General features: G+C 53.2%; 1 protein-coding gene and 1 non-coding gene across 2 annotated transcripts in view; both read right to left on the bottom strand.

Moving 5' to 3' along the window:
* FBLN7 (fibulin 7) overlaps positions 1 to 16,725 on the bottom strand; it is a 42,029-nt gene extending 25,304 nt beyond the window's left edge. The window contains exons 1-2 of the mRNA XM_029069986.1: positions 16,555 to 16,725; positions 2,484 to 2,643 (exon numbers count right to left, since the gene is read on the bottom strand). Coding sequence (XP_028925819.1) covers positions 2,484 to 2,643; positions 16,555 to 16,689 — 295 coding nt within the window. The 5' untranslated portion in view covers positions 16,690 to 16,725. The remainder of the gene's footprint in view (positions 1 to 2,483; positions 2,644 to 16,554) is intronic.
* Positions 11,335 to 11,472, bottom strand: LOC114815939. Its single transcript, XR_003763744.1, has one exon. It is a non-coding gene; the product is annotated as a small nucleolar RNA SNORA7 (small nucleolar RNA).
* Positions 16,726 to 25,281: the final 8,556 nt, after the last annotated feature.

The raw sequence follows: 25,281 nt of genomic DNA, 5'->3' as shown, positions 1-25,281 counted from the left end.
GCATTAGAACTTGGGGCAAAGACTAGGCCTCGGCTGAGCTGAACTGCCAAGGCAGCTGGCAGTGGAGGGTCACAATGGCGATTGCTCACAGTGGAGGGGAATCAAGGGGGTTTTCAGAGGAAAGCCCGGAAGCAAATGCGAGATCGTGGAAAAAGCAAGGGCATCTTGAAGGGTGGAGTTAGGGTGGGAAATGGAGGGAACAGTATTGTCATTTGAAAAGTGGTTAGAAGTAAATATTTCATTTTTAGTTGCTTTGAAACGGTTGGATTGTTGTACATCAAATGAAAGAAAAAATTTCCTAGCCAAACCCGCAGGCCCGGACACCGCTAGGCTGGCAGGCGCTTTCGACGGCAAATGCCTTTCACTGGGTTGAGGTTTGTGGTGGAGAAGGCTGTGGCAACTCCTGGGTCAGAAGGACCTGGTTTCCTCAGAGAGAGAAGCAGTTGTTAGAAGCGACGCCCCCCTCCTCCAAGGGCCGGCAGAGTGGCTGACCCGATCCCGGCCCCGACCCCGATCCACTGGCAAAAGGTGGACACTGGGGGTTTACACAGAAGGCAGGGTCACCTGGCGCTGTTTCTCTCTAACCAGCCGGTCGGCCCGCATGTTCTAGACTGCAAGCTCACTGTGGTCAGGGAATGTGTCTGTTAGATTGTGCTCACCCAAGTGCTTAGTACAGTGCTCTGCACACAGTAAGCGCTCAATAAATACCGTCGATTAACATGGAGAAGCAGCATGGCTCAGTGGAAAGAGCCCGGGCTTGGGAGTCAGAGGTCATGGGTTCGAATCCCAGCTCTGCCACTGGGATTGTGTGACTGTGGGCGAGTCACTTGACTTCTCTGTGCCTCAGTTCCCTCATCGGTAAAATGGGGATTAAGACTGTGAGCCTCACATGGGACAACCTGATTACCCTGTATCTACCCCAGCACTTAGAACAGTGCTCTGCACATAGTAAGCGCTTAACAAATACCAACGTTATTATTAACATCCTCAGAGCGCTCAGTCCACAAGGCCCCAGCCTGGCCTTTCCTGCTACTGGAAGAGCAGCCTGTCCTAGTGGACAGAGCCCCGTCCTGGGAAACAGAAGCACCTGGGTTTTAATCCCGGCTCCTCCACTTCTCTGCTGCGTGACCTGGGACACTTCTCTGTGCCTCGGTTACCTCATCTGTAAAATGGGGACGAAGACTGTGATCCCCAGCGTGAGACGGGGACTGTGTCCACCCTGATTAGCTTGATTCTACTGCAGTACTTAGTACGGTGCCTGGCATAGAGTCTAACCTACCCCGATTAGACTGTAAGCCTGTCAATGGGCAGAGATTGTCTCTATCTGTTACCGCATTGTACATTCCAAGCGCTTAGTACAGTGCTCTGCACATAGTAAGCGCTCAATAAATACTATTGAATGAATGGACTATGTGCTTATATGTCATAAAATAAATAAAAATCTGGTCCAGCTGAGGTAGGAGCAGGGCATTTGGGCAGAAGGTGTATCTGTCCACTAAATTCATCTACTGTGACCGTGACCACTGGGCACTGAGGAGTAGATTCATTCTTTGATTCAATCATATTTATTGAGTGTTTACTGTGCGCTGAGCACTGGACTAAGCCCCAGAACTCCAGACAGACCCTGGGCTCCCCGGAGGATGAGAAAGCTGGGGTGGCGGGTAGGGCCATTAGTTGGAAGATTGAACTCACTCGGAGCACCGTCCCCCAGAAGGGATGAGGTAGAGGTCTGCACGGAGCCCCGGGAGGAGATCTGTCGAGGTCACTGTGGGGAAACTGAGGATCGGGCGCCCTTGGGCACCACCATTTTCCTGGAGGCCGAGATACTCGTGTCCGGTTCTCGAACCACCCGTTACTGTCTTAAGACAGGCCTCAGATCAGAGTCAGGGGCTCGGGAGGGCCGGGGGAAGATGGCCGGAGTGATTAGAGAAGCAATTAGAGAAGCAGTGTGGCTTTGTGGAAAGAACACGGGCTTGGGAGTCGGAGGTCATGGGTTCTAATCCCGGCTCCGCCACTTGTCAGCTGAGTGATTTTGGGTAAGTCACTTAACTCCTCTGTGCCTCAGTGACCTCGTCTGTAAAACGGGGATTAAAACCGTGAGCCCCACGTAGGACGACCTGATTTCCTTATATCTACCCTAGAGCTTAGAACGGTGCTTGACACCTAGTAAGCGCTTAACAAATACCACCACCGTCATCATTATTATTATTTCCAAGAACGTTCCAAAGCGGAGAGATTTGGGAAAAAGTTTTCTCCCGCCAAGTTCCAGGGAAAATCTCCCACTAGACTGTAAGCACCTAGAGGAGTGGGATTGTGTCTACCAACCCTGTCCTCTACCAACCCTGTCCTCACCCAAGCATTTAGTACAGTGCCCTGCACCCAGTAGACTCTCAATAAGTCCCATCGACGGATGGACCGATCTGCCGTTTCCGGGGAGCCGCGAGGCCGCGCTTGCTCCTGGCTCGGGGCCGGGGGGGTCTTACCGGTCGGGGGGTCCGGGATGGCTTTGTTCACCGAGTTCTGCAGGGTCGTGAGCCGGGACTTCATGCTGCGAATGCCCTCTGCGAAGCGGGTCTCCTGGCCCTTTAAAAACTGGTGCATTTGGCGGATGGCAGCCAGGAGCTGCTGTTTGCTGAGACAGCTCTGGGAAAACCAGACAGCCGGCTCAGTCCTGTAGGCCTGACAGCCGGGGGGCCGGTCAGCGCGGGGAACGGCGAGCCACCTGCCGGCCGCAGGCCCGGACCTGGGGCGGTGACGGGGGGCCGGAGGTCCCCTCTGATCTGGGACTGAGGGGTGAGGGAAGGAGCATGGCGTTGTGAATAGAGTAGGGGCCTGGAAGTCAGAAGGTCATGGCTTCTAATCCTGGCTCCTCCACATGTCTGCTGTGTGACCTGGGGCGAGACACTTCACTGCTCTGGGCCTCGGTTCCCTCATCTGTAAAATGGGGATTAAGAGTGTGAGCCCCACGTGGGACAGGGACTCTGTCCAACCTGGTTAACATGATAATGTTGGTATTTGTTAAGCGCTTACTACGTGCAGATCACTGTTCTAAGCGCTGGGGGAGATACAGGGTCATCAGGTCCCCATTTTACAGATGAGGGAACTGAGGCACAGAGAAGTGAAGTGACTTGCCCACTGTCACACAGCTGACAAGTGGCAGAGGTGGGATACGAACCCATGACCCCTGGGTCCCATCTACCTCAGTGCTTAGAACAGGGCTTGGCACATAGTAAGCGTTGAACGAGTACCATAATAATAGCGGCCCCTCGGCTGCTGTCAGTGATGATGGAGGAGAGATGGAGCCAGCTCTGGTCCCTTTCCACCTTAGAGTTCCCAGAGCTTCGCCTGCAGGTCCATTCATTCAATACTATTTATTGAGCGCTTACTATGTGCAGAGCACTGTACTAAGCGCTTGGAATGGACAATTCGGCAACAGAGACGATCCCTGCCCAGTGACGGGCTTACAGTCTAATGCTCTGGCCTTGCTGGGGGTGTGTTGGGGGAGGGGGCCAGGGGTCCTGCCACAGGTGCAGGACTCTTGTCCTGGGGGGACTGGTTGGAGACTCCTCCCGCAGGTCCAGGACACAGGCCTGGGTGTGAAGGGACCCGGGTTCTAATCCCAGATCTGTCATAAACAGACACATTCCCCTTTCTCAGAGTCAGGCAGCACTGTAATGTTGGTATTTGTTAAGCACTTACTATGTGCCGAGCACTGTTCTAAGTGCTGGGGTAGACACAAGGGAATCAGGTTGTCCCACGTGGGGCTCACAGTCAATCCCCATTTTACAGATGAGGTAACTGAGGCCCAGAGAGGTGAAGTGACTTGCCCACAGTCACACAGCTGACAAGTGGCAGAGCCGGGATGCGAACCCATGACCTCTGACTCCAAAGCCCGGGCTCTTTCCACTGAGCCACGCTGGTCTGCTCTCCCCTTCATCCAGAGCCTCCTGGAGAAATCCAGCTTCCTGGCTGGCCCGTTGGAGCAAGGAGCACTCTTGCCTCCCAGAGCATTCTGAGGACCCAGGGCAAGAGGGATGCAGGCTTCTTTCAGACATCAGGTTGGATCATTTCTTCCACTGCTGCGGGAGGCAGATTGAACAGCAGCCTGGCCTAGTGGATGGAAGGCGGGCCTGGGAGTCAAAGGACCTGGGTTCTAATCCCTGCTCCCTGACTTGTCTGCTGTGTGACCTTAGGCAAGTCACTTCATTTCTCTGAGCCTCGGTTCCCTCATCGGCAAAATGGGGATTGAGACTGGGAGGCCCATGGGGGATAGGGAGTGGGTCCAACCTGATTTTCTTGTATGCACTCCGGCACTTAGTACAGTGCCTGGAACTTAGTAAGTGCTTAGTAAATACCACAGTTATTATTATTATTATTACCTGTTCTCCCTCCTACTTAGTCTGTGAGCCCCAGGCAGGATCTGATGATCTTGTATTTGCCTCAACATCTGATAACAATGCTTGGCACATTGTAAGCACTTTACAATTATTATTATTATTATCATTAATCCCAACCCTGTCAACGTGCCTGCTGTTAAACCTCGGGTAACTCTCTTACCCTATCTAGACCATGGTTTCTTCATCTATAAAGTGGGGATAAAATGCCTCCTCTCCCTCCCCTTTAGACTATGAGCTCAGGACAGGGATTTGTGTCCAATTTGATTGCCTTGTATTAAAGTCACAGCTTTAACACAGTGCTTGGCATGTAGTAAGCCCTTAATAAATAGGATTCGGTTCAGATCCGCTGTGATCAACTCTGTTCTTTTCCTCCGTGGACCTGTGGGGAAGGGGAAAGTAGCTTGTGCTTCAAAGAGAAACTCACAGGGCAAACTTTCACAGGGACTGGACTGTCAGCGAAAAGCTATTTTTCTTCTCACACACGCACACACACAAATCTCTCTCTCACACACATATACGCACACAAGCACGCATACGTCCATAGACACACTCTCAGCCAAAAGAACAGGCTTTCAATTGTAACCAAAACCCACGCACATTTTTTCCTTCTTTCCAGCCCCGAGCTGGTAATCTTGTTGAATCTGGATCATCTTTCCTGTTTACATATTTCCAAGCCCCTTATTGTTCCCGCAGAAATATGTAGCGGGACGTCAGGGAAGGGGACATTTTACTTCGGGAAATCCGTGTAACCTGAACCGATGGCTGTGCGGTCCAAGCGGGTAGATCAGCATCTGCCCGAGAAGCTTGTTCGGAGTAATTCCCCCGAGAACCCGACTGTCGAGGGCCTTGAGCCTTCTCCCATTTAGAGGGATTCGATTCCTCAGACATCCTAGTTTGAGCCCTTCTAATAATGAAATTCCTGGTGCAGTAACAACCGCCGATGCGTTTCCCTCACCGGAGGGCGAGCCAGTCTTTAGAATGATAAGTGCGGTCCCTTTGCCAGTGGTGGAAAATATCCCTCAGCTCATGCCTGCCCGTTTCCAGCCAAAGCTGTATTTCATCTCGGCGTTAAACATACTGGCAAAACAGATGTTCCTCGGCTTCGAGGGTCCGGGAATGTGCCAAGAACTCTCGCGAAACCCCAGCAAAGGTTTAACCTAAGCTATCTGAGTCACGGCACAGTCGGACTCCTCCCCAGGCAGGACTGAGGAAAGCCACCACCACAACAACAGAGGACTAAATAATAACGGTGCTGTCTGTTAAGCGCTTACTGCGTGTCAGGCGTTGTACTGAGCACCGAGATCGAGACAAGAAAATCGGGTTGGACTCAGTCTCTGTCCCGCATGGGGCTCACAGTCTCAATCCCCATTTGACAGATGAGGGACCTGAGGACCAGAGAAGCGAATTGACTTGCCCAAGGCCACATAGCAGACAAGTGGAGGAGCCGGGTTTAGAACTCAGGTCCTTCTGACTTCCAGGGCCATGCTCTATCCACTAGGCCACGCTGAACCAGGGCACGTGTCTTAGGTCCACCACAGCACCCCCGACTCCCTCGTCCTTCCTTTCACCTCGCGGGCCCCGGGGGCTTCCCAGGCAGATGTACTTGGGAGAAGCCGAGACATGTTAAAAACCTACATGACACGTCTCTATCAATCATATTTTTTGACACACCCATTGCGTGCAGAGCATTGTATTAAGCCCTTGGGAGAGCACAAAACAACAGAATCGGTAGACACGTTCCCTGCCCACAATGAGGTCGTAGTCTAGAGGGGAGACAGACATTAATATCAATAAATAAATTACAGAGATAGACATAAGGACTATGGGGCTGAGAGGGGGTGAATATTGGAAAGAAGTCAGGGTGAAGCAGCAGGGAGTGGGAGAAGAGGAAAGGAGGGCTTAGTCAGGGAAGGCACCCTGGAGGAGATGTGCCTTCAATAAGGCTGTGAAGCGGGAGAGAGAGATGATCTTTCGGGGGTGAGGAGGGAAGGTGTTCCAGGCCGGAGGCAGGGTGTGGGTGAGAGGTGGGTGGCGAGACAGGAGCGATGGAGGCACGGTGAGACAGGTGAGCATTAGAGGAACGAAGTTTGTCCGCTGGGTTGTAGTAGGGGATTAGTGAGGAGAGGTAGGAGGGGGCAGGGGGATTGAGGGCTTGAAAGCCAATGGTGAGGAGTTTCTTTTGACGCCGAGGTGGATGGGCAACCACTAGAGGTTCTGGAGCAGTGGAATGTCTCTAGATTATAAACCCGTCGTGGGCAGGGACTGCGTATATATGTGTATACACTGCTGCGTTTTACACTCCCAAGCACTTAGAATAGTGATCGGCGCATGGTAGGTGCTCAATAACTACAATCTTGCAGTATATACAGACCACACAGTATATGTAGATGTATACTCAGGGTACGTAGATGGCATAGTGCATAGACATACATCATTCAGAAATCACACAGGGTAATAATAATAGTAATTATTATTATTATTATGGTATTTGTTAAGCACTTACTATGTGCCAAGCACTGTTCTAAGTGCTGAGGTAGATACAAGGTAATCAGGTTGTCCCATGTGGGACTCACGGTCTTAATCCCCATTTTACAGATGAGGTAACTGAGGCACAGAGAAGTGAAGTGACTTGCCGGAAGTGACGCAGCTGACAAGCATCGGAGCGGGGATTAGAAACCACGACCTCTGCCTCCCAAGCACAGGCTCTTTCTGCTAAGCCACACAAACTGTGCCGAATATATGGACAATGCATCATATTTATTCAGTCGTATTTACTGAACGTTTACTGTGCGCAGAGCACTGTACTAAGTGCTTAATAATAATGATGATGGTATTTGTAAAGCGCTTACTATGCGCCAAGCACTGTTCTAAGCACTGGGATAGTTCAAGGTAATCATGTGGTCCCACGTGGGGCTCACAGTCTTAATCCCCATTTTACAAATGAGGTAACTGAGGCACAGAGAAGTGAAGTAAGCTCATAAGAAGTGAAGAGAAGCTCATAAGCGGCAGAGCCGAGATTAGAACCCACATCTTCTGACTCCCAAGCCCGGACTCTTTCCACTAAGCCCCGCTGCTTGTAGATCATGTGATGTCCACAGATGTGTTCAAGATAAATGTCAACACTATGCAGTTTGTAAACAGATTGGCTGCTGCTGGCTTCCTACCCCAGGCAAGGGTGTGGAGGAAATTCAAGAGGAAACCACTGACCTGGCATACGAGGACATGTAAAATGATGGATGGAATGAGGTCATACCTAGGTCCAGAGTGATAATAACTCTTAATCAACCAATGACATGTTTTGAGCAATTACTGTGTGCGGAGCACTGTAGTAAGGAAGCAGCATGGCCTAGTGGATAAGAGCACGGGCTGTGTGAGCTCGGGCAAGTCACTTGACTTCTCTGGGCCTCAGTAACCTCATCTGTAAAATGGGGATGGAGACTGGGAGCCCCACGTGGGACAGGGACTGTGTCCAACCCGATTTGCTTGTATCCCAGCACTTAGTACAGTGCCGGGGCACATAGTAAGTGCTTAACAAATACCATAATCTTTTTTTAAGGAGCACTGTCCTAAACTCTTGGGAGAGCACACTATAACTGAGTTGGTAGACACATTCTAGACCAACATCTGCTTGGTTTCTAGTCTTGGATGATACTGTGCCGTCAAGTCCCCTCTAGACCGTAAACTGGTTGTGGGCAGGGAATGTATCTGCCAACTCTTTTGTATTGTACTCTCCCAAGCGCTTAGTACAGTGCTTTGCCCACAGTAAGTGCTCAGTAAATACCACTGATGGATGGATGATGCAACATGGCATTCTCAATCAATGGTACTTCTCTGTGCCTCAGTGACCTCATCTATAAAATGGGGATTAAGACTGTGAGCCCCATGTGGGACATGGACTGTGCCCAACCAGATTACCTTGTATCTATCCCAGAGCATAGAACATAGCACATAGCGCATGCCATAGTAAGCGCTTAACAAATATCAATCCATCATTCAATCGATCATATTTCTTGAGCGCTATGTGCAGAGCATTGTGCTAAGCATTTCATTCAATAATATTTATTCAATAGTATTTATTGAGCGCTTACTATGTGCAGAGCACTGTACTAAGCGCTTGGGATGAACAAGTCGGCAACAGATAGAGACAGTCCCTGCCGTTTGACGGGCTTACAGTCTAATCGGGGGAGACGGACAGACGAGAACCATGGCACTACACAGCAGAATTAGCAGACATGCTCCCTGCCCATAACGAACTTACAGTCTGGAGGGGGAGACAGACATTAATAATAATGGAGATATTTTTGGCTCAGTGGAAAGAGGCCGGGCTTGGGAGTCAGAGGTCATGGGTTCCAATCCTGGCTCTGCCATTTGGCAACTGTGTGACTGTGGGCAAGTCACTTCACTTCTCTGTGCCTCAGTTACCTCATCTGTAAAATGGGAATTAACTGTGAGCCCCACAAGGGACAACCTGATTACCCTGTATCTCCCTCAGCGCTTAGAACAGTACTCTGCATATAGTAAGCGCTTAACAAATACCAACATTATTATTAAGCACTTACTATGTGCAAAGCACTGTTCTAAGCATTGGGCAGATACAAGGTGATCAGGTTGCCTACGTGGGGCTCACAGTTTTAATTCCCATTTTACAGATGACGTAACAGACACAGAGAAGTTAAGCGATTTGCCAAAACTCACACAGCTGGCAAGCGGCAGAGCCGGGGTTAGAACCCATGACCTCTGACTCCCAAGCCTGGGCCCCTCCCACTGCGCCTTGCTGCTTCCCTGATTAATTCATTAATATGAATAAATAAATTATATTAATACTAAATAAGTAGTTTTCAATATATATGGGCAAGTCACTTCACTTCTCTCTGCTTCAGTTACCTCATATGGAAAATGGGGATGAAGACTGTGAGCCCCACGTGGGACAACCTGATTCCCCTGTGTCTACCCCAGCGCTTAGAACAGCGCTCTGCACATAGTAAGCGCTTAACAAATACCGACATTATTATAATTTATATATGTCATTTAAAGATATGTACCTAAGTGCTATGAGGTTTGGGGTGGGGCGAATAGCCAATGTCCAAAGGTCACGAATCCAAGCGGACAGACGACGCGGGAGGGAGAGCAAGCCGGGGATGAGTAGAGGCCGGCAGATTGGGGAAAGAGAGGGTCACTGGTTACTTTAGAGAGGGCCGTTTCTGTGGAGTGAAGGGGGTGGAAGCCAGATTGGAGAGGATCGAGGAGAGAATCAGAAGAGAGGAAGTGGAGGCAGAGGGGGCAGGCAACTCACACGAGGAGTTTGGAAAGAAATGGTAAGAAGGAGATGGGGCCATAATGGGAGGGAGCCGCAGGGTTTTTGGGGGTTGTTTTTTTTTCTTAGGATAGGGGATACATAAGCATGTTTGACAGCAGTGGGGAAGAGGCCATTAGAAAGTGAACAGTTGAAGATGGCAGTCGAGAAAGGAAGAGGGGAGTGGAGAGAGTGTTTTAAAAAGGTATGAAGCACAGGTAGAAGGGATAGATTTAGAGAGGAGGCGAGAGATTTGATGATGATGGTATCTGCTGGTGCTTACTATGTGCCACGCACGCGCTGGGGTAGAAACAAGCTGATCAGGTTGTCCCGCGTGGGAATCTCGGTCTTAGTCCCCATTTTACAGATGAGGTAAGTGAGGCCCAGAGAAGTGAAGTGACTTGCCCAAAGTCACACAGCTGACAAGTGGCAGAGCCAGGATTCAAACCCACGACCTCTGACTCCCAAGTGGGTGGTCTTTCCACTAAGCCACGCCGCCTCCCGAGATTTCATCTTGAGTTACTGCAGGGAACATAGGGAGAGTCGAAGAGGGTGGAGGAGGAGGTGGGGATTGGAGAGGAGCAGGGGAGATTTTAGGGAGATCATGCCTGATGGTTGCAATTTTGTTGATGAAGTCTGCGGCCAGGTCATTCGGGGAGAAAGATGGTGGGGGTAGGGGGGACAGGAAGTTTGAGGAGGGAGAGAAATCTTGAAAACAACTGGCGGGGGCAGTGGGTATGGGAGGGAATTGTCTTATGCTGTCGAGGTGTCACCAACCCGTAGTGACGCCATGGACACATTCATTCATTCAATAGTATTTATTGAGCGCTTACTATGTGCAGAGCACTGTGCTAAGCGCTTGGAATGAACAAGTCGGCAACAGATAGAGACGGTCCCTGCCCTTTGACGGGCTTACGGTCTAATCGGGGGAGACGGGCAGATGAGAACGATGGCGATAAATAGAGTCGAGGGGAAGAACATCTCTTAAAAACAATGGCGACTAAATAGAATCGAGGCGATGTACATTTCATTAACAAAATAAATAGGGTAATGAAAATATATGCAGTGGAGCGGATGAGTACAGTGCTGAGGGGATGGGAAGGGAGAGGGGGAGGAGCAGAGGGAGATGGGGGGAAAAGAGGGTTTAGCTGCGGAGAGGTGAAGGGGGGAGGTAGAGGGAGTAGAGGGAGAAGGGGAGCTCAGTCTGGGAAGGCCTCTTGGAGGAGGTGAGTTTTAAGTAGGGTTTTGAAGAGGGGAAGAGAATGAGTTTGGCGGAGGTGAGGAGGGAGGGCGTTCCGGGACCGTGGGAGGACATGGGCCAGGGGTCGACGGCGGGATGGGCGAGACCGAGAGACGGTGAGGAGGTGGGCGGTAGAAAGAGAGAAGGGAGGAGAGGTAGGAAGGGGCAAGGTGATGGACAGCCTCGAAGCCTAGAGTGAGGAGTTTTTGTTTGGAACGGAGGTCGATAGGCATCTCTCCCAGAAAGCCCCACCTCCACCTGCAATTGTTCTGGTAGTGGATCCATAGAGTTTTCGTGGTAAAAAGAAGGCAGTCATTGACCAGTCCCTCCTTCCACGCAGTAAACTCGAGTCTCCGCCCTCAATTCTCCCCCAGGTCGCTGCTGCGCGGCACAGGTGAATTTTGACTTATAGCAGAAGGCCTTCCACTCGCTAGCCACTGGCCAAGCTAGGAACGGAATGGGTAGGCCTCTGCTTGAGTCTCCCTCCTGTAGTTGAGATTGGTAGAGAACTGGAAACTCTCCAGGTGCAACCCTGAGAGGGGTTGGGAGGAAATTGAGAAGGAGAGATATTGTTGTCGGGCAGTGGAGAGGGCCGAATTGAAGCAGTTAAGAATGAATTTAAGGTGGACAAGATGTTTGGATTTGCAAGGGATTCCTCAACTTCCACCCTACTCTGCCATTCCTGGCTCCTTCATAACAATGGTAATAATTAAGGACTTACGCTGTGCCAAGCACTGAAAGAAGCACTAGGACCCCCAGGTCTAAAGTGGAAAGGGAGAACAGGTGTTTCATTCATTCATTCAGTCATATTTATTGAGTATTTACTGTTTGCAAAGCACCGTACTGAGCGTTTGGGAGAGTACCCTGCCCACAACGACAAGTGTTTAATCCCCATTAGCTCTTTGTGGACTGGGAATGCGTCTGTTATATTGTTATATCGTACTCTCCCAAACGCTTAGTACAGTGCTCTGCACACGGAAAGCACTCAATATGATCCACTGACTGACTGAGACACTGAGAGGTTTAGTCATTTGTCTAAAGTCACCCAGCAGACAAGTGGCAGAACTAGGATTCTTTTGTATTGTACTCTCCCAAGTGGTTTAGAACTTAGCTTTGCACACAGTAAGCCCTCAATAAATACCACTGATTGATTAGAACCCAGGACCTCTGATTCCCAACCCTGTGATCTTTTTACCAAACCACGCTGCTCCTCCTCTCCCTTCTCCTCTGCCCTGCTGGACTCCAGACCAGTTCAGGGTTTCCAACCCCTTGCCCCTTGATCGCCGGACCCCTCTGGAGGGCACCGCCCCTGTCAGGTGCCCCCAGGTAAATAAATACTTAATTATGGTATTTATTAAATGCTTACTATGTGCCAGGCACTGTTCTAAGCACGGGGTAGGTACAAGATAAATGAGTTGGACACAGTCCCTGTCCCACAGAGGGCTCACAGTCTTAATCCCATTTTACAGAGGCCTGGAGAAATGAAGTGACTTGCCCAAGGTCACACAGCAGACAAGTGGCGGATCGGGGATTAGAACCCGTGATCTTCTGACTCCCAGGCCCATGCAAGGGCCCCCACCCTTGCCCCTTGGCCCCTGGACCCTTGAATGGTGGGAACAGCCCACTGGGAAGGAGACTGTCGGGGTCCAGGCTCTGAATTTGAAGAGTCCCCACTGCCGTACCCGAGGCTGAGACCGCTGGACAGTGTCCCTGGGGTCCGGCCGGGGACGGGGACCGGAGGGGGGGATGAAGACTGTGAGCCCTACGTGGGACAACCTCATTACCTTGCATCTACCCCAGCGCTTAGAACAGTGCTTGGCACATAGTAAGCACTTAACAAATACCAACATTATTATTATACTGGGAAGCCCCACAGGCTCCCACCCGCTCACGTGAGTTCTCATCTAATAATTAATAATAATAATAATAAGGGTATGTATTATGCCCTTACTTACTAGATGCTAGGCACTGTACTAAGCACTGGGGTGGGTTCAAGCAAATGGGGTTGGACACGGTCCCTGACCCACATGGGGTTCACAGTCTCAATCTCCATTTTCCAGATGAGGGAACTGAGGCCCAGAGAAGTGAAGTGACTCACCCAAGGTCACACAGTATACAAGTGGAGAAGCCGGGGCTAGAACTCAAGACCTCATGACCTCATGGCCAGGAGTGACCGGGAAAGACCGGGGGCTGGCTGCAGGGCTGGACAGGAGTGACCAGAGGCCTATCCTGGAGCTGGCCGAGGGGCTGGCCGGGAGTGACGGGCAATGACTGGTCTAGTCTAGCTGGGATTAGAACCCATGACCTCATGACTCCCAGGCCCGTGCTCTAGCCACTAGGCCTTGCTGCTTCTCATCTGCTCCCACAGACTCCTAAAGGCTCCTGCCAACTTCCACCTGTTTCCAAGGGCTCCCTCCGACTTCCACCTGTTCCCACAGGCTGCCACCAGCTCCCACCTGCTCCCACGGGCTCCCACCTGCCCACTCAGGCTCCTAGAATAATAATGATAGTATTTGTTAAGCACTCACTATGTGCCAGGCACTCTTCTAAGTGCCGGGGGTAGATACAAGACAATCCGGTTGGACACGGTCCCTGTCCCACCCGGGGCTCACGGTCTCAATCCCCATTTTACAGATGAGGTGAACCGAGGCCCAGAGAAGTGAAGTGACTTGCCCAAGGTCACACAGCAGACAAGGGGGAGAGCCAGGATTAGAACCCATGACCTTCTGACTCCCAGGCCCGTGCTCTAGCCACTGTTGCCGAAATGTACTTCCCAAGCGCTCAGTACAGTGCTCTGCACACAGTAAGCGCTCAATAAATACGATTGAATGAATGAACTAGGCCACGCTGCTTCTCTACCTGCTCCCAACAGCTCCCACAGGCTCCTACCTATTTCCAAAGGTTCCCTCTCACCTGCTCCCACGGGATCCCTAGAGGTTCCTCCCAGCTTCCTCCTGCTCCCACGGGATCCCATTTGTTCCCACCTGCTCTCATGGGCTCCCGCTCGCTCCCACAGCCCCCCAGAAGCCCCCGTTAGTTCCCACGAGCTCCCAGAGGTTCCCACTTGCTTCCACAGACCCCCCCCCCCCGTTTCCACAAGGACCCCCGACTCCCCCCTCGGATCCCACTCTAGGAGGGGCTTGGCGGGAGCCGGGCCTTGAGCTTCCAGGAGCGAGTGGGTCTCCTCCCTGTCCCAGACCCCGGGTCGTGTTTCTTCCACGCCATCAGGGCTTCTGGGGTCTTTTCCCCACACCACCATCTAAAGAACTAGACTCCCTCCTTCGGACCGTGAAATCCAGCAGCAGGAAAGTTTTCCACTTGCAGGGAAGTTTTCTCTTTTTCCAAACGGGTGAGAACCACAGCTCCCCCCTCCCCCCCCCCATCACCCCCACGCCCTCCCTCTGCTCTACCCCCCGCCCCACAGCACTTGGCTATATTTGTTCATATTTACTACTCTATTTCTTTAATTAATGATGTGTATATATCTATAAGTGTGGCTCAGTGGCAAGAGCCCGGACTTGGGAGTCAGAGGTAGTGGGTTCTAATCCCTGCTCCGCCGCTCGTCAGCTGTGTGACCTCGCAAGTCACTTAACTTCTCTGTGCCTCAGTTAGTTCATCTGTAAAATTGGGGATTAAAAAATGGGAGCCCCATGTGGAACAACCTGATTACCTTGTATCTACCCCCAGCGCTTAGCACAAAGTAAGTGCCTAACAAATGCCAACATTATTATTATTATTATCTATAATTCTATTTATCTAGTTGGATGGTAGTGATGCCTGTCTCCTTGTTTTGCTTGGTTGTCTGTCTCCCCCTTCCAGATTGTGAGCCCGTCGTTGGGTAGGGATTGTCTCTATCTGTCGCCGAATCGTACTGTCCAAACGCTTAGTACAGAGTTCCGCACCCAGGAAGCGCTCAATAAATACGATTGACCGAACGCACGATCCAACGGGAAAAGTGCAAAGAAGCCTTTCCTAAACCAGAAACCGATTCAACCCCCGATCTCTCCCGCTCAGACCCCCGGCCGGCTGGCAATAATGATAATGACGGTGGTATTTCTTAAGCGCTCACTGCGTGCCAAGCACTGTACTGAGCGCTGGGATAGGAGCAAGATCAAGCGCGTTGGCCACGGTCCGTGTCCCCCGTGGGGGTCACAGTCTAAGTAGGAGGGAGAATTTGTATTTAATACCCATTTGACCAAGGAGGAAACGAAGCGATTTGGCCATTAGAGGCCAGGTGATCCTGCTGCTAGGTCACCCTGCAGTTGCTGGTCAGTCCCCGGACAGTCCCCGAGTCATTCCCGTCCAATCGCACAGCCAGATCCCGGACAGTCCCTCGTCATAGCCTGTCACTCCCGGCCAGCCCCTCAGCCAGCTCCATGAGAGTCCTCCGGTCACTCCTGGCCAGCCTCTCTGGCCGGTCCTGGGCCGGACGGTGGCGTGGGGGCTGACGTCCAGGCAGGACAGTGGGGTGGGGGCGGCTACGTGACCAGACCGGACCGGTCAGCGGGGAGGGGGCGTCTCGGTGACCGGCCCTGGCCGGACAGTTGGGTGGGGGCGGCTGTCCGGGCCGGACTGTGGAGCCGAGGCGGCTGTCCAGTTGGGGTCTTTCTGACAGGATCTGGGCCGGACAGCGGGGTGGGAGCAGCTCCCTGACCGGACTTGGGCCGGACGGGGGGGCAGAGGCATCTATCCGGGCCGGACGGTGGGGTGGGGGCTTCTCCCTCACCGTCCCGGCCCGGACAATGGGGTGGGGGGCATCTCTCTGACAGGACCTGGGCCGGACGGTGGAGCAGAGGAGGTCGTCGGGGCCGGACAGTTAGGGTGGGGGCGTCTTCCTGATCGGACCTGGGCCGGTCAGTGGGTTGGGGGCGTCTTCCTGCCCGGTCCGGAGAGTGGGTTGGGGGGGCGTCTTCCTGACCGAACCTGGGCCGGACAGTGGGTTGGGGGGCGTCTCCCTGGCCAAACTAGGACCGGACAGTGGGTCGGGGCGTCTTCCGGACGTTCCGGCCCGGACAGTGGGTTGGGAGGCATCTCCTTGATCGGACCTGGGCCGGACAGTGGGTTGGGGGCATGTCCCCGGTCAGACTAGGACCGGACAGTGGGTTGGGGGGCGTCTCCCTGGCCATACTCGGATCGGACAGTGGGGTGGGGGTGGGGGTCTCCCTGGCCAGACTAGGACCGTACAGTGGGGTGGGGGGCGATCTCCCCGACCGGACCTGGGCCGGACAGTGGATTGGGGGCATCTCCCTGGCCAGACTAGGACAGGACGGTGGGTTGGGGGGGGGGGGGGGCATCTCCCTGGCCAGATTAGGAGCGGACGGTGGGGTGGGGGGCGTCTCTGTGACCGGACCTGGGCCGGACAGTGGACTGGGGGCGTGTCCCTGGCCAAACTCGGACCGGCCGGTGGTTTGGGGGGACATCTCCCTGGCCAGACTAGAACCCGACAACGGGTTGGGGGGGGGGGGGGGGAGGAGGAGGGGGTCGTCTCCCTGAGCGTCCCTGGTCCGGACGGTGGAACAGAGGCGTCGGTCCTGGCCGGACAGCGGGTGGGGGTCTCCTCCCTGACCGTCCCGGGCCGGAGAGCGGGGAGAGGGGGCGTCCTGGGGAGGGGGTGGGGGGCTTACCTGGGGGGTCCTGGTCCGGGTCTGGGAGAGGGGGTGGGCCAGGGTCCGGGAGAGGGTCCTGGGGAGGGTCTGGGGTGTGCAGGAGGCGGCGGCGCACAGGCAGAGCAGCAGCGCGCAGCGCAGGGTGGAGCCCATGGCGACCTCCCGATGCGCGCTGTCCCGCTCCGCGCTGGGCCGGACCCTGAGCCGGGCACCGACCCGCCCCGACGACCCGCCCCCGGGCACCGCCCCCTCCCCGGCCCACCGCCTCGGCCCGTCCTAGCCTAGCCTATTTATTGAGCGCCGACTGGGTGCGGAGCACTGTCCTAAACGCTTCCAGGTGGGCCACAGACAGAGGCGATCCCTGCCCCACAGCGGGGAGACGGACAACAGTCGTCGAGGAGCGGCGTGTGGCCCGGTGGCCAGCGCGTTCATTCAGTCGCATTTATTGAGCGCCGGCTGGGTGCGGAGCACTGTCCTAAACGCTTCCAGGTGGGCCACAGAGAGAGACGATCCCTGCCCCACGGCGGGCTCACAGTCTTAAAAGGGGGAAGACGGACAACGGTCGTCGAGGAGCGGCGTGTGGCCCGGTGGCCAGTGCGTTCATTCAGTCGTATTTATTGAGCGCCGACTGGGTGCGGAGCACTGTCCTAAGCGCTTGGAGGGCACAATTGGGCCACAGAGAGAGATGATCTCTGCCCAACAACGGGCTCACAGTCTAAAAGAGGAAGACAGATAATAGTCGTCGAGGAGCAGCAGGTGGCCTAGTGGCCAGTGCATTCATCCCATCGTTTAGACTGTGAACCCATTACTGGGCAGGGATCGTGTCTCTCTGTTGCCGAATTGTACATTCCGAGCGCTTAGGACAGTGGTCTGCACATAGTAAGAGCTCAATAAATACTATCGGATGAATAAATCCGATCGTATCTATTGAGCACCGACCGGATGCAGAGCACTGTCCTAAGCGCTCGGAATGTACAATTGGGCCACAGAGAGAGACGATTCCTGCCCAACAACGGGCTCACAGTCGAGACCCGGGGACACGGGCGAAAGCTTTCCCTCCTCTTCCCCTTATCCTGTACTAGAGGAGCAGCATGTGGCCTAGTGGCCAGGGCATTCATTCCATTCATAAGGTCGTATTTATTGAGCGCCGACTGGGGGCACAGACAGAGACAATCCCTGCCCCAGAACGGGCTCACAGTCGAGAAGGGGGGAGACAGGCAACAGCTTCCCCTCCTCTTCCCCTCATCCAGTCGTCGAGGAGCAGCATGTGGCCTAGTGGCCAGAGCATTCGTCCAGTCCTATTTATTGAGCGCCGTCTGGGTGCAAAGCACTGTGCTAAGTGCTTGGAAAGTACAATTCGGCCACAGATAGGGCCAATCCCTGCCCAACAACGCGGCTCACAGTCTAAAAGGGGGAGACAGACAACAAAACAAAACAAGTAGTCAGGAATCAATACCATCAAGATAAATAGAATTAGAATAGAATAGAATATATATATATATATACACATCATTAATGGCTCAGTAGAAAGAACACGGGCTGGGGAGTCAGAGGTCATGGGTTCAAATCCCGGCTCTGCCACTTGGAAGCTGTGTGACTTTGGGCAAGTCACTTAACAAGTTTATGAAAATCACATCTCCTCCAGGAGGTCTTTCCCAATTACACCCTCTCTTTCCCTACTCTCCCTCTCCTCGGTGTCACCTATGCACATGGAGCTCTAGCCTTTAAACATTCAGTAGTATTTACTGAGCGCTTACTATATGCAGAGCACTGTACTAAGCACTTGGAATGTACAAATCGGCAACAGATAGAGACATTCCCTGCCCTTTGACGGGTTTACAGTCTAATCGGGGGAGACGGGCAGACAAGAACAATGGCAATAGAGTCAAGGGGAAGAACATCTCATTAAAACAATGGCAACTAAATAGAATCAGGGTGATGCACATCTCATTAAACCAAATAAATAAGGTGATGAAGATATATACAGTTGAGCGGACAAGGACAGTGCTGAGGGGAGGGGACGGGAGAGGGGGAGGAGCAGAGGGAAAGGGGGGAGAAGAGGGCTTAGCTGCGGAGAGGTGAAGGGGGGGTAGAGGGAGCAGAGGGAAAAGGGGGGAGCTCAGTGTGGGAAGGCCCCTTGGAGGAGGTGAGCTTTAAGTAGGGATTTGAAGAGGGGAAGAGAATTAGATTGTCGGAGGTGAGGAGGGAGGGCACTTGATAGTTACCTCCTCCTCAGCCCCTTTCACTTAAGTACATAGCTGTATTTCTTTTTTATTTCTCTTTGCCTCAGTTACCTCATCTGTAAAATGAGCATTAAGACTGTGAGCCTGATCATCTTATAACCTCTCCAGTGCTTAGAACCGTGCTTCGCACATAGTAAGCGCTTAACAAATGCCATCATTATAGATAAATAATGAATCGGTACATATATACAGAAGCAGCGTGGCTTAGTGGAAAGGGCCCGGGCTTGGGAATCAGACATCGTGGGTTCTAATCCCGGCTCTGCCATTTGTCAGCCGGGTGACTTGGGGCAAGTGGTTTCACTTCTCTGAGCCTCAGTGACCTCATCTGGAAAAGGGGGATGAAGACTGTGAGCCCCACGTGGGCCAACCTGATGACCTCGTATCTTCCTCAGCGCTTAGAACAGTGCTTGGCACACAGTAAGCGCTTAACAAATGCCACCACCGTTATTATTATCATCATTATTATACACAGGTGCGGTGGGGTGGGGAAGGGGGTAGAGCAGAGGGAGGGAATAGGGGCGATGGGGAGGCAAGGAGGGCAGAGGGAAAGGGAGGGCTCAGTCTGGCAAGGCCTCCTGGAGGAGGTGAGCCCTCAGTAATAATAATTATAATAATGTCGGTATTTGTTAAGCGCTTACTATGTGCAAGGCACCGTTCTAAGCTCTGGGGGCTACAAGGTGATCAGGTTGTCCCAAGTGGGGCTGACAGTTTTAATCCCCATTTTATAGATGAGGGAACTGAGGTACAGAGAAGTGAAGTGACTTCCCCACCGTCACCCGGGATACGAACTCATGACCTCTGACTCCCAAGCCCGGGCTCTTTCCCCTGAGCCACGCTGCTTCTCTAAGTAGGGGCGAGGACAGGCGGGATTCCCGGGCTCCTCAGTCCGTCAGTCAGTCAGTCAGTCATTCCCTCCTACGTATTGAGCGCTTACTGTGTGCAGCGCACTGTACTGAGCGCTCGGGAGAGGACAATTCAGCAACAAATAGAGGCCGTCCCTACCCAACGACGGGCTGTTCTCCTTGCGCCCTCCCCACGGCCTCCTCCCCAAGCGCCCCACTTCACCCCACGGGCTCCTTCCTCCCCAATCGTCCTCCTCATGCCCTCCCGCCCCCCCCCAAGGGGTTTCTTCCCACGGGTTCCTCCCCAAGGGCTGTCCCTTGCGCCCTCCACACTCGCTCCTCCCCACTGGCTTCTTCCCAAGCTCTCCCCCCCACCAAGAACTCCTCTCCACGCTCTCCTCCCCACGGGCTCCTTCCCACACACTCGTCCGTACAGGGTCCTCCCTACAGGCTTCTTCCCACTCTCTCCTCCCCCTGGGTTCCTCTCCACGGGCTCCTCCCCATGCGCCCTCATTCATTCATTCAATAGTATCTGTTGAGTGCTTTACTCTGTGCAGAGCACTGTACTGAGCGCTTGGAATGGACAAATCGGCAACAGATAGAGACAGTCCCCTACCTTTGACGGGCTCACGGTCTAATCGGGGGAGACGGACGGACGAGAACAATGGCGATAAATAGAGTCGAGGGGAAGAACATCTCGTAAAAACAATGGCAAAGGCAATGGCACTCCCCAAGCGCTCCTTCCCCCGCGTTCTTCCCCACGCTCTCGTCCATAGGGGCTCCTCCCCATCCTCTCCTCCCACGGGTTCCTTTCCCCGCGCTCGTCCACACGGGCTCCTTCCCACGGGCTCTTCCCCCATGCGCCTCTCCACCGTTCGTTCCCACTCGCTCCTCATTCATTCGATAGTCTCTATTGAGCGCTTACTGGGTGCAGAGCACTGTACTAAGCGCTTGGAATGGACAATTCGGCAACAGATAGAGACAATCCCTGCCCGATGACGGGCTCACGGTCTAATCGGGGGAGACAGATGGACAAAAGCAAGACAACATCATCACGATAAATAGAATCAAGGGGATGGACACCTCATTAACAGAATAAACAGGGGAATAAATAATAGATACAAATGAGGACAGTGCTGAGGGGAGGGGGAGCAGAGGGGAAGGGGGCTCAGCTGAGGGGAGGTGAAGGGGGAAGGGGGAGGAGCAGAGGGTGGAGGGGGAGCAGTTGGAGAAGGGGGGAGCTCAGTGTGGGAAGGCCTCTTGGAGGAGGTGAGCTCTCAGGAGGGCTTTGAAGAGGGGAAGAGAGTTAGTTTGGCGGACCAAACTGCTCCCCATGGGCTTCTTCCCACGCACTCCACCCCACGACCTTCTCCGCACGGGCTGTCCCCCCCTGCGCCTTCTCCATGCGCTCCTCCCCACGAGTTCTTTTCCACGAGCTTCTCCATGCGGGCTTCTCCCCACACCCTCTTCCCACGGGTTCCTTCCCATGGACTCTGCCCCATGACTCCTCTCCGCACTCTCTTCCCCAAGGGCTTTTTCCCACGCCCTCCACCCCACGGACTCTTCCTCATGCTCCCTCCCGACCCGTTCCTCGCCAAGGTCTTCTTCCCACGCACTCTACACCACGGGTTCTTCCTCCCCACGTACCCCTGCCCCACACCCTCTCCCCACGGGTTCCTTCCCACGCGCTTTTCCATCCGGGCGCCTCCCCACAAGCTTCCCCTCTCCCACTCGTGCGCAAAACCCGCGCATAGCGGGAGCTGGGATAGAATTCGAGGCTGGGAGCCTTTGACCTTGGAGGCAAGCAAGGTGGAGTAAAAACGTCAGCATCGACACTGGAGAGTCGCCAGGGCTCAAAAGTCATCGGATCCATCCCCAGCTCTCCGGGAGTTTACCCACTCCCACGGCTCCAACGCCACAGAAAAATCTCCTGCGCTTTACAATCTTGTGCCTTCCCACCCACACAAGCAATCGAGGCACCCCCGAGTGGAAAGCCCGACTGGACACTGCATTGATCAGCGGCTGCGGGCAGAACACTGGACTGGGGGCTTAACTGTGTATGAACGACTGCATTGCATGCTTATTATTAATAATAATAATAAGGGTATTTGTTAAGTGCTTACTGTGTGCCAAGCATTGTTTTAAGAGCTGGGGTGGATACAAGGTCATCAGGTTGTCCCACGTGGCGCTCCCAGTCTTCATCCCCATTTTCCAGATGAGGTAACTGAGGCCCAGAGAAGTGAAACCGCTTGCCCAAGGTCACCCAGCAGACAAGTGGCGGAGCTGGGATTTGAACCCATGACTTTTGACTCTGAAGCCCGGGCTCTCGCCACTGAGCCACGCTGCTTCTCGTGGGCTTATTGTGGGCAGACCACTGCCCGGGGCACCTGAGAACGTTGACTAGAATAAAAGCACTTGATAATATTCACTAGAATACAACATTCGGTTTCCAGGATCCGGTTCTCACCTTTGCATAGAGATTGACTCTCTCCAGGATTTCCCAGCGGTTGGTCCTTAGGCCTGAAAATCGGAGACCAAAATGGAGCTCGTTGTGGGCAGGCAATGTGTCTTTTTGTTGTTTTATTGTACTCTCCAAAGCGCTTAGTACAGAAACCATAATTATCATTAGTAGCAGTAAAAGCTCAATAAATATGATTGAATGAATGACTTCCATCCCATGCTCTCTCGTCTCCCTGCGTTTGCCCTCTTGTCCCTGTGGGGTCAGACCACTTACCCCTTCATCCTCACAAAGATGGCACCCCCACCCCCCTTGCGTCCTGACCCAAAAGGGAAGCAGCGCGGCCTCGTGGATAGCGCACGGGTCTGGGAGTCAGAAGGTCATGGGTTCTAATCCTGGCTCTGCCACTCGTCTGCTCTGTGATGCCGGGCAAGTCACTTCACTTCTCCGTGCCTCACTTCCCTCACCTGCAAAATGGGGATTAAGAGCGTGAGCTCCATGTGGGAGAGGGACCGTGTCCAACCTGATTAACTTGTGTCTGTCCTAGTGCTTAGAACAGAGCTAGGCACGTAGTAAGCGCTTAACAGCTACCATAATCATTCATCTTTATTATAAGGTCTCCAATTCTTCCACGCAAGTGGATCTGCTCCTCCCCACTTTCCAACCTCTCTCCACCCTCGGAGCAGCTGCCTCTCAACCGGATGCCAAGATGGGGAAGATAAAGCCAACTCCTTCTTGCGATTAATAATAACAATGTTGGTATTTGTTGAGCGCTTACTATGTGCAGAGCACTGTTCTAAGCGCTGGGGGAGATACGGGGTAATCAGGTCGTCCCACGTGAGGCTCACAGTGAATCCCCATTTTACAGATGAGGTAACTGAGGCACAGAGAAGTGAAGTGACTCGCCCACAGTCACAAAGCTGACAAGTGGCAGAGCCGGGAGTCGAACCCGCGACCTCTGACTCCGAAGCCCAGGCTCTTTCCACTGAGCCACGCTGCTTCTCGTGTAGATTAGGCTGTGAGCCCGTCAGTGGGCAGGGACTGTCTCTATCTGTTGCCGATCTGTACATTCCAAGAGCTTAGTACAGTGCTCTGCACATAGTAAGCGCTCAATGAATACTATCGAATGAATGCCCACGCCACCTAGGCCGGGAGGCATCTTCAATCTGTCTGCCCCGGGGGTTTTGAGCTGAGTCTCCCCTTCCTTTTATCCCTCTCCCCTCAACCTCCATCCAGCCGATTCAGACACTCAATATGCTGTCACCCCCATGTTTCCACGCTTTCCAAGCTTCCTCCGGGTCGGGGGAGAGGGCCAACTCCTCCGAGCCCAGGTGCGCTAGACTAAACGCCTTGAGATGAGGCATCTCGTGGTGCCCAGTTCAGTGCTCCGCACAAAGTAGGTGACCAATAAAGCAGCATCTCTCCAACGGGCGTCTTTGAGACCCTAGGACATTTCCCCTTATATAGAGGAAGATTATATGCCCGATTGACTGATCGGGAGATGGATTATATGCTTAAACAGGGTGTTCTCTTCATGCAGAGAGACATAAGCCTCACCAGGAAGCCTGAGGGCTCGGAGTTACAAAAGTAATAATAATAAATACAATTGTTAAGGGCTTATTCTTCATTCATTCACTCATTCATTCAATCGAATTTATTGAGCGCTTACTGTGTGTGATGGGAGAGTACGGAATAACGATAAATAGACACATTCCCCGCCCACAATGAGCTTAGTATGCGTCAAGCACTGTTCTAAGCACTGGGAAAGATGCAGGATAGATCAGGCACGGTCCCCGTCCCACCCAGGGCTCTCAATCTAAATAGAAGGGGGAACGAGTATTGAATCCCCGTTTTACGGATGAGGTAAGAGAGTGGAAGAGAAGTGACTTGTCCAAGGTCACACCGCTGACAAGGATTAGAACCCGGGTCCTCTGACTCCCAGGCCCGTGCTCTTTCCACTAGGCCACACTGCTTCTCCGGAAGTGTGGAGCCCAGAGTCCGTGGATCCGGGCCCTGGCCCCAGGAGTCCCCATCTCCTCTGGTTTCCCTTCTCCATCCGGAGAAGTTGGATCCACCTTGCAAGGGGTCAACCAGACGCGGGGGGGACTGGCCATCATCTCCAGACCGTAAACTCATCGCGGGCGGGCAACGTGGCTGTTTTTTGTTCTACCGGACTCTCCCAAATGCTTAGTACAGTGCTCTATACCCACTAAGTGCTCGATAAATACAATCGAATGAATGAATCGGAGGAACTGCTGAATCCCTCTCCTCCGGGGAGCTTTGCTTTGCGGGAATCCAGCTGAGGATTCTCTCTGGGACGGCGGATCCTCTGCTTCCCTCGAGAGAGAACTTGCATGGGAGAACTAGCTTAATAATAATAATAATAATAATGGTATTTGTTAAGCGCTTCCTATGTGCAGGCACTGTACTAAGCGCTGGAGTGGATACAGGCAAATGGGTTTGGTGACTGTCCCCGTCCCTCGTGGGGCTCGCAGTCTCGTTCCCCGTTTTACAGATGAGGGAACTGAGGCAGAAAAATGAAGTGACTTGCTAGAGAAGCAGCGTGGCTCGGTGGAAAGAGCCCGGGCTTGGGAGTCAGAGGGCATGGGTTCGAATCCCGGATCTGCCACTTGGCAGCTGTTTGGCTGTGGGCAAGTCACTTAATTTCTCTGTGCCTCGGTTCCCTCATCTGTAAAAGGGGGATGGAGACTGAGAGCCCCATGCGGGACAGGGACTGTGTCCAACCCGATTGGCTTCTATCCACCCCAGCGCTTAGTGCGGTGCCTGGCACATAGTAAGCGCTTAATAAACACCACAATTATTATTATTATTCTAAGAGAAGCGGCATGGCTCAGTGGAAAGAGCATAGGCTTGGGAGTCAGAGGTCATGAGTTCGAATGTCGGCTCTGCCACTTGTCAGCTGGTTGACTGTGGGCAAGTCAGCGTGGCGCAGTGGAAAGAGCACGGGCTTTGGAGTCAGGGCTCATGAGTTCGAATCCCAGCTCTGCCACTTGTCAGCTGTGTGACTGTGGGCAAGTCACTTAACTTCTCTGTGCCTCAGTTCCCTCATCTGTAAAATGGGGATTAAGACTGTGAGCCCTACGTGGGACAACCTGATTCCCCTGTGTCTACCCCAGCGCTTAGAACGGTGCTCTGCACATAGTAAGCGCTTAACAAATACCAACATTATTACTTCACTTCT

This window comes from Ornithorhynchus anatinus, chromosome 1 (genome assembly GCF_004115215.2).
Source record: "Ornithorhynchus anatinus isolate Pmale09 chromosome 1, mOrnAna1.pri.v4, whole genome shotgun sequence".
NCBI classification, from domain to species: Eukaryota; Metazoa; Chordata; class Mammalia; order Monotremata; family Ornithorhynchidae; genus Ornithorhynchus; species Ornithorhynchus anatinus.
Note: the sequence above shows the minus strand (reverse complement) of the source record. Positions and strands in the feature narration are given on the sequence as shown.